A 14,918-nucleotide genomic window follows, 5' to 3' on the forward strand; every position below is an offset into this window, starting at 1 on the left:
CATTGCGTTATATGCGGACGACATGACGCTGTATGTCCACAAGCCGCAAGAGAACCTTAACCCCTTATTGCGGGAGGTGACTAAATTCGGCGCTATATCGGGCGTACAAATAAACTGGGCGAAGTCTGCTTTATTCCCCCTGACTGATGTTCCGAACTTTCGAAGGTACTATGATTGCGCCCAGGGCCACTTTGCGGTGTACTGGTTCCACCCCCCACCCCCCCACCCCCTTTATGGCTCACCTGGCAGTAGAAGATGGGTTTATGAGGCCCGAGAAACCCTCCGGATATCTGTACACAGAGGCTCGATTGGGGACTCGCGACCCCACTACGGTTGATTGCACTGTTCAAGCCTGGAAACGCATGGCAGATTATATGGAAGTAAAGTTTCTGTACTCTCCCCGTATGACTCTGGCACATGACCCCAGACTAAGTGTTACCCGCGAGGAGCTTGGACGCAAGCTGCTCGCGCGGCTGGCGATCCACACATGGGGCGACCTGTATCACCAGGGGAGCTTTCGCGCTGCGTCCCACTTCTTTGGGAACACCGCCCCTTCGGTAATGGATACATTTCTTTACACCCGACTGCGGCAAAATATTAGGGCTGTCACTCCTAACTTCCCTGATGAGCCGGACACCATGGCGCCTTTACATGCCCTGCTCCAGACGACCACCCCGACGCATGTGGTCTCGATGTTATATAAACATGTACAAGCGGCGCCTTCCCCCCCCTCTCTTAAGGCGCGGACTGACTGGGACAGTGATCTGGGTGCCCCAATGTCAGATGTCCAGTGGGAAGAAAGCTGCTGTCAGACTACTGCAGTGACGGGCAATGCCCGCCTCCGCTTGGTACACTTTAAGTTCTTACATCGCCTTTACTTCACCCCGGCTAAATTGTACCGCTTCGGACTCCGGGATGATGATCGCTGTCTGCGATGCCGAAAGTCAGGAGCGGACTTCATGCACTTAGCATGGTCATGTCGGGCTGTGGCTGAGTACTGGATCGCGGTGTTCGCAGCCCTCTCTGTAATGGTCGGGGTGGATATACCGCCCTGCCCTATGATTGCCCTTCTGGGCCGCTCATGCCCCACGTTAAAGGCGCATCGGAAATTTTTCGTGTTGGGACTTTTACTGGCTAAGCGACATGTGGCATGCAGATGGGGACGAGGGCGAGCGCCCAAGTTCAAGACCTGGTTGGCTACGATGTCAACCTGGCAGGAACAACTTCACAACTATGCTGACCTCTTGCCTCACAGATCCCGTCCCAAAGACTTATGGGGACCCCTCACTGCATACCTCCTGCGATCTCCGAGCTCGACTGAAGGAGGGAGGGAGCTGCACGATGACTCGGAGAGGGACGGCCCGCCTACTACACGCAGTCCTGCGACTGCCCCCACGGGCGACCACGTCTGATGCATCTCCTTACCCCACATGCACCTTTTCCTTTCAACGCATGCCGCGCACAGCGTTTCTGACTTGCCCTGACTTGCCGCACGCTTTTGGATGTGCTTACACACCGCGCGCCGGATGCTCGGGAGGGGTGGCCGGTGGTTCTCTGACTCCCCCTGACTCCTGGGTAGGGAGGCCCTGGTTCTCTAATGGCGCGTGCAGCATGGCATTCTAGATAGTAGCACCAAGTTTCTGGTTGCCTGATTAGCTCATACTACACCCTCCCAGCGCAATGGACTGGCTGTCCGGGGCGGAGCTGTGCCGCCCCTTGCTCCTAATTCATTCTTCAGTGAGATTCGCCGGACAGCAGCTCCGCGCCGATCAATCCTTTCTGCCACATACTGTGTATGGTGGACAAATTCTGGGAGGGAATCGATGTTTGATGTTTTGTGGTTCTTAAGTTGGTTAATACAGATAAACGAAACCTCAACTACCTGCTGTTGACTTTACATTGCTTTGTCACTACGCATCATTGCATACTTGTACAGTTTGTGTTCCTATCCCGCTGCCGGCCCTTAAGGGTTGTAGGCGTTTGAGCTGTGTTAAATGGTGGATCCTAGTTGGACACTGTTCATTGCTCATGATACTGCATTGCCGCTACCAGCCTGTTCAATCAGGTTGTAGGTGATAAGCTGTGTAAGATTTGATTGTGACCAATAAAGGTTTTTCAAAAAAAAAAAATAATAAATACTTCAGTCCTTCAGTTCTTCACCTCTGTGATCCAGCCTAACCCATAAATCTGACTGAGCAGTGCTCATTACCAGGCTCTGCTATCTGCAGGCTGATGAAAATAATGTAAACCAAACACAGCCTTCCCTTAATGTTAAAAAAATAATGTCACCCTGTACTTATTTAAAAATGAACTCATGGCTGCGAACTACTTTGAAGGTGTCTGGGAGCTACTGGTAGCTCGCAATCAACTGGTAGTTCGCGATCGACTGGTTGGATCGCGTTCGACTGGTTGGAGACACCTGCTTTAGACAGCCACAGGGACCCAAATGCCCAGCAGAGTAACAAATCAAAGTGATGATATAAAGTGTTTCCGTTTTTTCTCTGATCTCATTCTCCTATCCCCATGTATATGGTTGGCCTACATATTGAAACTGTGTGTGTGAGATTAACTGTGGGAGCATCAAAGTGCAGAAACATACATCTCTACCGTTTGATCCAGACTACTAGATTAGAACTTCCTGATATAAGGTGTTGATAATTAATAATATTTCATTTCGCAAGACTGGAACCTTTCAGTTAAAATTCAGATTTTTTTTATTCATATCTGTATTTTAAATATTTTTATCTAAAAGGTAGTGAATTAAAATGCATAAATGTTCTGCTTAATAACATTTGTCATCCTATAATTTATAGACCGAGTGTATATCTATTAATGCCTACCCGATTACTATGCTTTGTAACATTTAAACTACTTAGATAGCACTTGAATTTTTCATTGAGAGATAATATATTAATTCTTACCTTACATTTAATTGCACCATAGATTTTTCTCGTCACTTCAAGGATATCCAAGGCAGAATCAAAATATATTTTAATTATACTACCTTCTTTGCAACCAACTTTCATAGGGTTTTTCAGTGCAATATTAAGTAATGCTTTTGATTGCATGTCCACACCTGTCCAAAACATATAAGCAAATTACTATCATATTAAAAGTGTAAAAGCACTACCCAACAACAAGAGGTAGTGCATGCACAAAACAACTGTTTATCAACCCATTACTGAGACACCTGAAAGGTTGTATGCATTAACATTGGCTTCTGGCGTTTCCGAGTTTCAAATTAAATCAAATCATTAATACAATTTTGGTTGACATGGAACCGTTGAGCTGAAAACTAGAGCATCTGAAACAACCATCCTAAGTGTCCAAATGTTATATTTGTGAAGAAAGGATCTATAGCAGGTGCGACCGTTAATATCAACAAACTACAGAATCACTTTAAAGTTTAAAGTTTCTTAGCATCCTTTCAGGCCATACCGTAAAAATCAACATCAGCCATCAACAGATCAATCCAAATTAGGCCCATATATTCAAGAGGCCGGTCTATTTAACGTTAAGTCCGTTTATTGAAGAAAACATACTTAGGGGCACTTAATCGCAGCCAAAGTCGCGTTAAATGCATTGCCCCATTCACAAGCTGGTGCTAACAGCCGATATTAACAGTTTTCCGGTGATAGCATCCTCAAAAAACATCGCCACGGATCACCCCGGCAACTATCGCTAATGAGATGCAGAGTAGGCGTTCCCGAGCAAAAAGCCACGACAACACCACTCCACAACATTCTCAACAACCAGCCAGATCAGCGTTAAGATCACAAAACATACTATAAGGCGCGTTAGTAGCAGGATTTTAACACCTGCTCTGACATGGTGTAAAGTCGGATGACAACCGGCAGCAGCCAAGGGAGCACAGCCCATAGCCAAAGATGAAGAACAACAGATGCCTCCGAGCAACTGAATATGCAGCCCGGAGCCCCAATAGGACAACCCCCCCCCCCCCCCCCCCCCCCGGGCCTCACCACCACCCCCTCCTTTGGAGAAACAAATCGCTTCAAGTCGCACAATCACAACACCTAACATACAGGTGTGGCCAGAAAAAATGGAGATCATACATATAATCCAAATAAAACATTTAACAGATTAAACAAAAAACAAGACAGAAAAAAATATAAGAAGGTGTGTCGTGCGCCCATCAAAATACAGAGAGAGCAGACGAGAGAGAGAGAGGGGGGGAGAGAAAGAGAGGGACAGAGGGAGAGAAAGATAGAGGGAGAGAGAAAGAGAGGGAGAGAGAAAGAGATGGAGAAAGAGAGAGAAGAAGAGGGAGAGAGAAAGAGAGGGAGAGAGAAAGAGAGGGAGGGAGAGAAAGAGAGGGAGAGAGAAAGAGACGGAGAGAGAAAGAGAGAGAAAGAGAGAGAGGGAGAGGAAGAGAGAGGGAGAGAGAAAGAGAGGGAGGTAGAGGGAGGGTGAAAAAGAGGGAGAGAGAGAGAGGGAAAGAGAGGGAGAGAGAGTGCCGACACTGTGGACCCAGGCCTCACTGATCACCTGCAGACACCGGTGTGTCTCCAACCACGTGCCGGTACACACTGCAGTCCCCCAGGTCCCTCATCTGAAACAGTTGCCAGAGACATGAATGGCAGAGTCCATACAGTAGCACATGCCATCATCGCTTGCCCGCCCCTGCGCACACAGGGAGCTGCACCCCAGCCCCTCCCGCCGCCCAGCGGAGATTGCCCGCCCCTGCGCAACCAGTCCTCACTGCTCACCTTCCACCAACTGCGTGTCTCCAAGAGGGCCCACCACGTGCCGGTGGGAGCCCCAAGCCCGGGGCCCGCAATCCAATGGCACCGTTCACATCATGCAGCCCCGCACCGCAGGCCACCAGGTCACACACTTGATTCTGGGTCTTGATTTTGCTATGGCAGAGAACATATCAGTGTACCCGGCCTCATCACAGGTTGCACACCCGCTCAGCCCTAGAGGTGCCACTAACTCTGTAAACCGCGAGGCGACGCCACGAGTCTGTAGGCCCGCACTGCCCACTGGCTCAGGCCTACACTGCAGTCCAGCAGGGCTCATACTAATGCCACCAATCCAGACCGCCTGGTCGGCGCATCATCGCAGGCTGCACACCCGCTCAGCACTTAAGGTGCCCCTACCGCAGTGTACCAAAAGACACCGTCCCGTGGCAGTGTGCCTGTGCCTGCCGCAGTGTATCCGGTCCCACCAAATTTGTGCCCCGCAAGCCATGGACCCTTTATGATTGAGTCCCGTGGTGCGGACGCCATCATGTTACCCCCGGCACCGGGCAATGAGCTGTGCCCGGGCCCTAGACCCTCGGGCAGAAATAATAACCACACGGAGACACCCAGTTACAGAGTGGAAATGGCGTCCAGCACGTGCACCAGGCCCTGTTTATTGGCAGGGTCACATGTTATGAGTGTGGTGTGGGTGTAAACCAGCCGTGAGGGAGTGGCTGTGGCATGCTGACAACTAGACCTGTGAGCAGCAGATCCCTACAGGGTAGACCTGGGATATGTAGCGTTGTCGTGCCCCCCTGTGAGCGTAAGCAGAGTGGGTTGGCCTGGCGTAAGCCAGTCCAGCGTAAGGGTGTGAACAATGACCACCGGGCTCTGAGCGTGGTTCCATTCTGGACAGGACAAGAAAGTAACTAGTGCGTGTGTCTCCATTCCAGTGTCGGCGCCACCCAGCAGGCATTCGGCAATGTGTCACCCTGTGACCCAAATCCCACAACATGAGCAACATGGACGTAAGGGGAAATCATTGACCCTACATGCATCCATACCTCCACACTTGCAAGATCATAGACAAGACACATAGGTGTGAAAATGAATGTTTAATGCACATTCAGTGAAGTGTTGCAGCTGGTGCAGTACAGGGGCATGCAAACCCCACTTTACACTATTAGCCCGTGGAGGGCAAGCCAGAGTCCTTCAGGGAATGACAAGTACATCAGTAGAGCAGGAGTTCAGTCCGCTGTCTGATAGCTGTGTCATTGGTGACCAAACAGAATATGGCAGCCCCCGAGGTCCAAGGTGAGTGTCGCAGAGTGCATCGGGGACAGTGGAAGGTGATGATGCAGAGGATAGAACCAAGCAGAAACAAGCCATATGGGGGAGATGAATGCTACCGCTTCCTTCTGACCACGAGGGCAGATTCATCCACATCTTCGTCCTCTGCTGTTTCAGGTGCCTCACTTGTGGGTGGTGGTGTTCTGTCTCCAGCACTGTGTGGCAGTGACGCCTCAGGGGCTGGAGGTGTAATGTCCGTCGCACTGTGTGGCACTAACACATCAGGGGTCGGAGATGTGGATGTAGTGGCAGCAGCAGCATGCATCAGCGCCAGGCCTGGAGGCAGCAATGCCATGAGGAGGGTCTTAATGGCATTGAGGGACCCAGCTACCTCTCGCTCGTGTGCAGCCGTGGCAGCCGCTCATTCCGCACGCGTCCACTCCATGTTCTCCATGAGCCTCCGCATGAGTCCCAACTCCCGGGCGAGCTCACTGGAGCCACTCTGACTAGACAGTCGTTCTTGTCGCAGTCAGGACTCTGGCAATGTCAGCCATGGTTTGTTGGAGGGCATGGAGCGGACTGTGGGTGTCCGTTAGGGACTGTGAGTGGTCCCACGTATGGCGTCTAGTTTGTCTGCCATGCGTACGAACCCCACCTGCACCTGTTCAGCCAGCTTCTCCTGGCACCCCAACACATGGCGTTGGAAGGCCATGTGTTTGTCTTGGGGGTCCTGGGAGGCAGCCGTGGTGGTGGGTGCTGTCTGCTGTGTGTTCTGTGCAGGGAGTGGGTTCTCTTCGTAGCAGGTGGGCTGCCCTGCTCCTGGAAGTGGGCTGCGGAGGCTCTCCATGAGCTGTTGGAGGGCGTCGGAGTCAATGGTGTGGTGGTCCTCTTCGTCATCAGAGAATAGAGGTTGGGACTGCTTTGCAGGAGGTGTTGAATTTCCCTCTGCAATGTGAAAGGGCGATGCAGTTTAACATTGTGTTCACATGTATGTTGATGTTTTGTACATGTTTACAATCAGACTGAATGACAGCGTACAATGTGACTGTTTGTGGGGAGCTGCCTATATGATGCAGGACAGTGGACATTTCAATAACATCACAGATGTGTGTTTGTACTTGTACATTGTCAACTCATATTTCCCTGCGATGCCATATGTGATTGGCCAGTTTCTGCACACAAACGGCACCAGCTGTGTCCTCTGTTCTGTTGTGGCCGTGTTGTGGATTGTGCCACATCGTTGTCAATGTTGCTGTGCTCTGCATGTTATGTGTGTGCCGCATTTTGGGGGAGTCGCCCCTGCAGCTCTGATTTGGCTGCCCCTTATCCCTTACATGCAGTGTGCCTCTGACTTCTGTGCTTATACAGTGCTGAGATGTTGTATACTTGGGTGCATTGGTCTCTTGATGGGAGTTGGGGGTCTGGGGCATGGTTTGTCCGCCGATGTGCTATGCTTACTTGTGCATGTGTGCCATTGTGCCCATCTCCCCCCGTCCCCCAGTCACTGTTCGGTACTCACCCTGTTGCTGTTGTGTCCGGTCATGTTGAGCAGTGTCCGACCCCCAACTCCTGCCACCATCTCCCCACTGATGACTGTGGACACCATTTCCTTCATCTCATCCAGCTCCTCCTGTGGCGCTAGGCTCCCAAATCCAGGCTGCATTGCTGCCTTCCGGTTGTTTGCGAGTTTCTGCTTGGTTTTGCGCTTGACATCATTCCAGTGCCTCTTGACCTCTTCCATTGTCCTCTTCAGCACTCCGACTGCATTCACCTTGTCCACGATGGTCTGCTTATTCCATTTTTAGTTGCCAGTGACACAGTGGAGGTGACGAACAGTAGTTGATGGTGTTCTATCACCTCGGTTATCAGGATCCTGTTTTCCTGCGGACTGAACCGCTTCTTCCTACTCTTCTTCTCCTTGCCCTTCCCTGACCCCGAGGTCCCAGGCTGGTCCTCCGGGGGGCTTGTGGGGTTCTGGTTGTCCTCTGCACTTGCTCCGGCTGACTCCATTGTGCTTTGCTGTTTGGCTTTTGCATGTGTTTTTTTTCTTACTTTTATAGTGCATTTTCCCGCATGTCGTGTGGGGACTGTAGGCCTGTGGCTGGTTTTCGCTGATTTTTGTATCGCGATATGCGTCATCGCCGCTTTTTTCGCGTTCGTGTTTCGCATTTTTGCAGCATCACGTTGATTTTAACGCATTCATTTGACACGTTGTGGTGGGTCTATCGCATGGTGCCACCGTGTTGAGAATACCACGTTAAGGATAAGTTACTTACCTGTAATCCTAGCTCTCTTCCAGGGGTATCCTCATCAAAGTCATAGGCACTGAATATTCCCGCCCACGTGCGGGGACCCCGGAAATAATATAAAAATTATATATGGCAATCATATATATACAGCTCTACATATACATATATATATATATATATATATATATATATATATATATATATATATATACATATATCATTTTTTCTCAAACCAATGCAGCTCCCAATAGGAGGCTAAACAATGTAATTACACACATAAAGACTGTATTTGCCATTATATATAAAAACACAAGAGGGCAAGTAGCACTTGAACTCTGTTTTTTTTTTAATGAGCAAAGTACTCATAAATAGCAAACTGCAAATAAAGTAGACATTGTTAGCCTACAGGCTGCATTGTAAACCAATAGCATAGAAAATGAAAGCATTTCCAACAAACTGGCACCGTACTTTTAAGGCAGCCATGACCCCTAGCTTCCCATCATGCATCAGGGGTGACAGTTAGGTCAGTTGTTCTTTGCATAACCCTGAAGGTCAGGGCACAAAGATATCCTTTAACACTTCAGAAAAGAATCTCATTTGCCTGGGGAGGCGGGTTGCTTATGACTTTGATGAGGATACCCTTGGAAGAGAACTAGGATTACAGGTAAGTAACTTATCCTTCTCTTCCAGGGGATCCTCATCAATAGTCATAAGCACTGAATAGAATAGCAAGCCCATCAACCAACTGCAGGCAAATGAGAGTAAAAATGACCCAACATATAATAACAGCCAAAATCAGCTGTTGAACAGATTCCTCAAGGAAGCCTGGTCTACTTGGGTGTTTGTTCTGGTATCTGAATCCAGACAGTAGTGCCTCGTAAATGTATGGACGGACCTCCAAGTTGCCGCCTTACAAATTTCAGACATGGGCATGTTATGAAGAAAAGCAGTTGTATTCGCCTTTCCTCTGGTAGAGTGCGCTTTGGGAGTAAACCCAAGGGGCTTCTGCGCTAATTGATAAGCAAGTTTGATACATGAAACTATCCATCTGGAGAAGGACCGCTTTGAAGCTGCAAAACCAGTTCTGATCGACCCATAGTTAACAAATAGTTGATCAGATTTTCTCATAGATCTGGACCAATCCAGATAGGATTTTAAAACCCTTTTCAGGTCCAGAGAGTGTAAGCCCCTCTCAGCTGGAGTGGAGGGATTGGGAAAAAAGGTGGGTACGGAGATGGTCTGAATTACATGAAAATCTGACATCACCTTAGGAAGGAAAGAGGGGTGAGTTCTCAACACGACCCTATTAAGATGGAAAACTGTATAAGGTTCTTTAGAGCAGAGAGCCTATATTTCGCTCACCCTGCGAGCTGACGTGATCACTAACAAGAAAGACGTCTTCCAAGAAAGATGTTGTAAGGTTGCTTTGTGTATGGGTTCGAAAGGCGGAGACATCAATTTTGATAGCACCAGGTTTAACTCCCAGGGTGGTGAAGGAGGCCGGGCCGGAGGGTAGACCTTCTTTAAACCCTGTAAGAAATCCTTAACAGCCTGTAACTGAAATAAAATAAAGAAGGTTGAGAAGGTGAGCGTCTATATGCAGTTATTGCTGCTAAGTGCACCTTAATGGAAGAAAACTTCAACCCTGCTTTTGCCAGATTAAGTAGGTAAGGAAAGATGACCTCTTCCTGACCCTTGGTTGGATTACAATTGTTCTGAATACACCACATATAAAAATGTTTCCACTTGCATGCATACGAATGCCTCGTGGACGGTCTTCTTGCTTACTTCAAAATGGACATGCAGTCCTGCGGTAGTCCTAGGTGGCCATACTGGAGGACCTCAGTAGCCATGCTGCCAAGTTCAGTGAGGAAAGGTTGGGGTGATGAATCCTCCCGCTCATCTTAGACAGCAGGTCCGGTCTGCACGGCAGCTTCCTGTGAGGGCATTCTGATAGGTGCAGAAGGTCCGGGTACCACCATTGTCTAGGCCAGTCCGGGGCAATTAGTATCATCCTCGTGCACGAATGTGGTTGTATTGTCCATCTGTACTAATACTGAGCTTGCCTGAATTGAGGGAAGGAAAGCTTTGAGGGCTAGGTGAACTGCTCTCAGCTCTAGCATGTTGATATGGTAGGATCGCTCTTTTGGAGACCATAGTCCTTGAGTCTGGAGAGGACCCATGTGGGCCCCCCAACCCTGCAGTGAGGCGTCCATGATCAGCGTCTGAGCAGGCAGAGATTGATGAAAAGGAATTCCGACTTGCATATTACCTTTTTTCATCCACCAAGGTATGGACGATCGTGCCGCGTTCGATAGACTTATCTTTTCATCCCAGAGAGCTGTCTGTTGGTCCCACTTGTCCTCCAGATCCTGCTGAAGAGGACGCATTCGTAATCTGGCATTGGGAACCAGGAAGATGCAGGATGCCATCGACCCTAGCAGGGAGGCAATCCGACGTACAGGCAGTTTTCTGTTGTGCAGAACCAGCTTGCATTTCTGTATGAGGGAACACTGTCTCTCCTCCGAAGGAAACACTTTTCCTACCTCGGAGTCTAGCAGAGCTCCGAAGAAATGTATTTTCTGCGTTGGCTGTGAAGTTGACTTGTCTAAATTCACATGCAGGCCCAGTCAGTGACACAGCTTGAGACAGTTCAAGAAATGACTCAGCGATGCAGTGCTGCTGCCACTACCGCCATGCACTTCGTGAACACTCTGGGGGCTGACTTCAACCTGAAGGGCAGAACTTTGAACTGGTAATGAGAGGATCCCACCAGGAATCGTAGGTATTGACTGTGATGCTGATTGATCAGGACGTGAAAGTATGCATCTTGCAGATCCAGCGTACACATCCAATCCTCCTGCCTGAGATGTGGATATATTTGATGGAGAGCCAACATGCGAAACTTCTCCTTTTTGATTGATTGGTTGAGTGTTCGCAAGTCCAGAATGGGTCTGTATTCTGCCTTTTGGCCCTTTTTCTTTACCAAGAAGTATCTTGAGTAAACCCCTTTCCCTCTTTGAGATACTGGCACCCTCTCGATGGCTGACTTTCTGAGAAGGGTGGCAACTTCTCTCTGCAAGAGCTTTAACTGGTGACACGATGGTGAAACTGGAGGGATTGAGGGGGGACGGTGTCGAAAACGTAGAGAGTACCCATTCTGCAGTGTAGCTAACACCTACTGATCCTTTGTGATAGCTCGCCACTCTTCGAGATGATTTGCGATACTTCCCCCCACTGGAGTGGTGAATGGCGATGGGGGAAGTGAGTACTCATTGCTTTGTCTACGTCTTGGCGGAGTTGTTGCCTTGACGCTGATGTCCTCCTCCTCTGGAGGAACGTCTGCCCTGATATTGCGATCTTTGCTGGCCTTGCTGATCCTGATTTTTCTGCCAATGAGGGGTTTGAACCCTCTGTTGGGAGGATCGCCGATTGGAACGTCGAAATCTCTTGCGGAATTCCTTCTTCTTTTCAAAGCCCACTGCCTTCAGCGTGTCCAGCTCTGTTTTCTTCCAGGCCGTCTCTTCATCCCTGCGAGTCCCGAACAGAGAGGAACCGGAGAAAGGAAGATTGAGGATGCGTGACTGCGCTTCTGGCTTGAGCGCTGTAAGTCGGAGCCTAGATGTTCTTCTTGCGCATACCCCATGAGCATAAGCATGAGCCAAAAGGGTAGCTCCATCCGCCGCAGCACTGATGACCTAGTTAGACACCAGACTGCCATCTGTTAGGATTTCCTCAAAATCTTTGCGATCTTCCTGTGGCAACTTTTCAGTGAATCTCTGTAGTGAGTACCACAGAGATCGGTCGTAGCGACCCAGGAGCGCCGATGTGTTGGAGACCTTCAACATGGAGGCCGAAGTGCCACAAACCTTCCTTCCCCAGGAATCTTGCGTTTTACTCTCTTTATCTGGTGGAACAGTAGAGAAGGATGCTATCGCATGGGTCTTCTTTGCCACAGCAATGATGACTGAATCCGGGGGAGGGTCAGCTCTAAGGAAGAGCGGGTCGTCCTCTTATGAACTGTACTTTTTTAAGATTCTCGCGGAGCGGTCTTAACACTCGCCGGTGTGCGAAAGAGCCCATCGCTGGCTCTATGAGCAGAGGCTTAGATGCTGCTCTTTGGTGTAGAGTCTCAAAAATCACAGAGGACTTGCTTTGACGAGTACGCATAGGAATACCTAGCTTTATCCCCCCTCTGCCAAAAATGTCCTGAAAAATGTAGATGTCGTCCACCGGAGAGACCCTCTATGGCGGACTGTCTGTCAAAGTAGGCGAGTAGTCTCTGTGGGACGTACGAGTGGAAGAAGAGCACGGAGTCGGGGATCTGTGCCCTCTCCTCCTGCTTCTTGATCTTGACCTCCTTCTGTGTGAGTGCACAGGGGTGCGGCTGCGAGCTCTAGCTCTTGAAGGAGATCGTTCTTTATCCACTGCTTGTATTAGACGAGCCAACGGAGATCTGTGCCAAGGGCTCGAGTAATGCTGCTCCGCCGTGACCTTGTCAGTGGCCCAGTGATGCAACGGCCTGTACCATCGTGGTGACAAATGGATGGAAGGCGATCTGTGCCTCTCTCTCCCCTCAGGTGACTGTGCAGGAGGGGGGGGAGTTTACCTGTTCATGTGCAGACCTGTTTGGGGAATCTTGGTGTCCCCCTGACACTGGACTGCTGGAAGTCGAAATCACCACCTCCGGGGATCTTGACGTTGACCCTGGCTGAGAACTGCGGGAGCCTGAAGGTGACGATGATAGGCTCACTGGAGGTGAGGCGTCTCTGGAAGAGCGCCTTGACGTTGATCTGGAGCGTCTGTGCACTGACTGTCGTCTCAACGGAGACGTATGCCTCGACGTTGACATTCTTCTCTTAGAAGGTGAACTTGATCTTGCAGCAGAAATTCCTCTCGACATCGAATGTCTCCCCAATGCCAATGGAGTGCCATGTTTCGACGTTCTCTGCTCCCTCTCAGAAAACTGCTGCCTCGACGTCGACCGGCATTGGACTGCCGGCGACTAAGACTTCTGCCTCGACGCCGAAGATCCTTGTACCGATCTCAGCAGCGTTTTCTGTTTCGACGTCGATGATGGAGTAGGGCGGATCGACGTCGAAGAGCTTTGACCTGACTTCGACGGAGACTTCTGCTTTGACGCCGAAGGAGGTGTCCTGTGTCTTGACGTTGAAGATGGTTGAACTGATCTCGACGGAGACCTGTGCCTCGACGTCGATGGCCGATGATGAGGCGACGGCGGAGCGATGTGTCTCGGCGTCGATCGCTGATCCGACGACGGAGTGATGTGCCTCGATGTCGAACGCCCAGCCGGCGCCGATGGAGACCTGTCTCTCACGGAGGACCTGTTACCTTCGTCAACGATGATTTCATTGTCGATTGATGATGCACCGGCATCACCGAAGTCTTCGACGCCGATTTCTTCATCGTCGGCAGCTTCGACGTCGATCCCGACGCAGAACAGGTCGGGAATTTTCCTCTCGACGTCGACCGAGTTCTCTTCTTCTGCTGCCTCACAGGAGACCTACCTTTTTCAGAGAGGCCATAAAGTTGAATCCTCTCCCTGTCCTTGATGGTCCTTCTCGACAACTTCTTACAATGATGGCAGTTGTTAGAAGAGTGAGACTCAGGGAGGCAGAGAATACACGCACAGGAAGGGCAAGGATCGAATAAAGAAGGCATTTTTAAAGAAAATAACCCTTTTCTAGAACACCAAAAAGGTGTTACTTGCACTCTAAGACCAAAAGACGTTGAGTGAAAGCAGAAAAAACGACATTTCTATAAGATATTTTTGACTGAAAGTCAAAAAAAGGAAGAGCTGAAAATCCAGGGTCCTGACTGAAGGAGCCGGAAAGAGCAACTGACCTAACTGTCACCCCTGAGGCATGATGGGATGCTAGGGGTCATGGCTGCCTTAAAGGTACGGTGCCAGTTTTTGTTGAAAATGCTTTCATTTTCTATGCTATTGGTTTACAATGCAGCCTGTAGGCTAACAATGTCTACTTTATTTTAAGTTTGCTATTTATGAGTACTTTGCTCATAAAAAAAACAGAGTTCAAGTGCTACTTGCCCTGTCATGTTTTTATATATATTTGCAAATACAGTCTTTATGTGTGTAATTACATTGTTTAGCCTCCTATTGGGAGCGGCATTGGTATGAGAAAAAATTATATATGTATATATATATATCTATATATATATATATATATATATATATATATATATATATATTACTTCCAATCCTAGTTTCTCACATTCAGAAACTGGCGCTGACTCCGTGGGATGCAATTTCAAAGAGAATTCTTTATTTCAAAACTGTGGCCCAGACGCGTTTCGGTGGACGAATCCGCCTTGCTCACTGTGTCTGACCTCGCTCTGGTAAGTTGCTTTATACATTCATAGTGCATGTGACACAAACCTAAAGGTCGCTAGGCAACCAGTGAAACCAAAATTGACATAAAGAAAGTACTAACAGAAAAAAGTCTTTCTTCCGACTGATGTTGCCTTAAACAATAAATGACTAAAGCAATAAAACATTTGCCACCGTAATTTCATTTAGCTTAACATGGATTATGCCATAAAGTTTACCTGAGCAGAACTGATAAAATGATTATCATCCTAGTGATCATTGTAAATAGCAATGCCAAAAATCAATAATATGCACACGATGTTTCAA

General features: G+C 48.9%; 1 protein-coding gene across 1 annotated transcript in view; it reads right to left on the reverse strand.

Moving 5' to 3' along the window:
* Positions 1-14,918, reverse strand: part of SYCP2 (synaptonemal complex protein 2) — a 4,998,961-nt gene that overhangs the window by 3,651,868 nt on the left and 1,332,175 nt on the right. Inside the window, exon 15 of the mRNA XM_085615168.1 lies at positions 2,922-3,076. Coding sequence (XP_085471294.1) covers positions 2,922-3,076 — 155 coding nt within the window. The remainder of the gene's footprint in view (positions 1-2,921; positions 3,077-14,918) is intronic.

This window comes from Triturus cristatus, chromosome 7, assembly GCF_964204655.1.
Source record: "Triturus cristatus chromosome 7, aTriCri1.1, whole genome shotgun sequence".
NCBI lineage: Eukaryota > Metazoa > Chordata > Amphibia > Caudata > Salamandridae > Triturus > Triturus cristatus.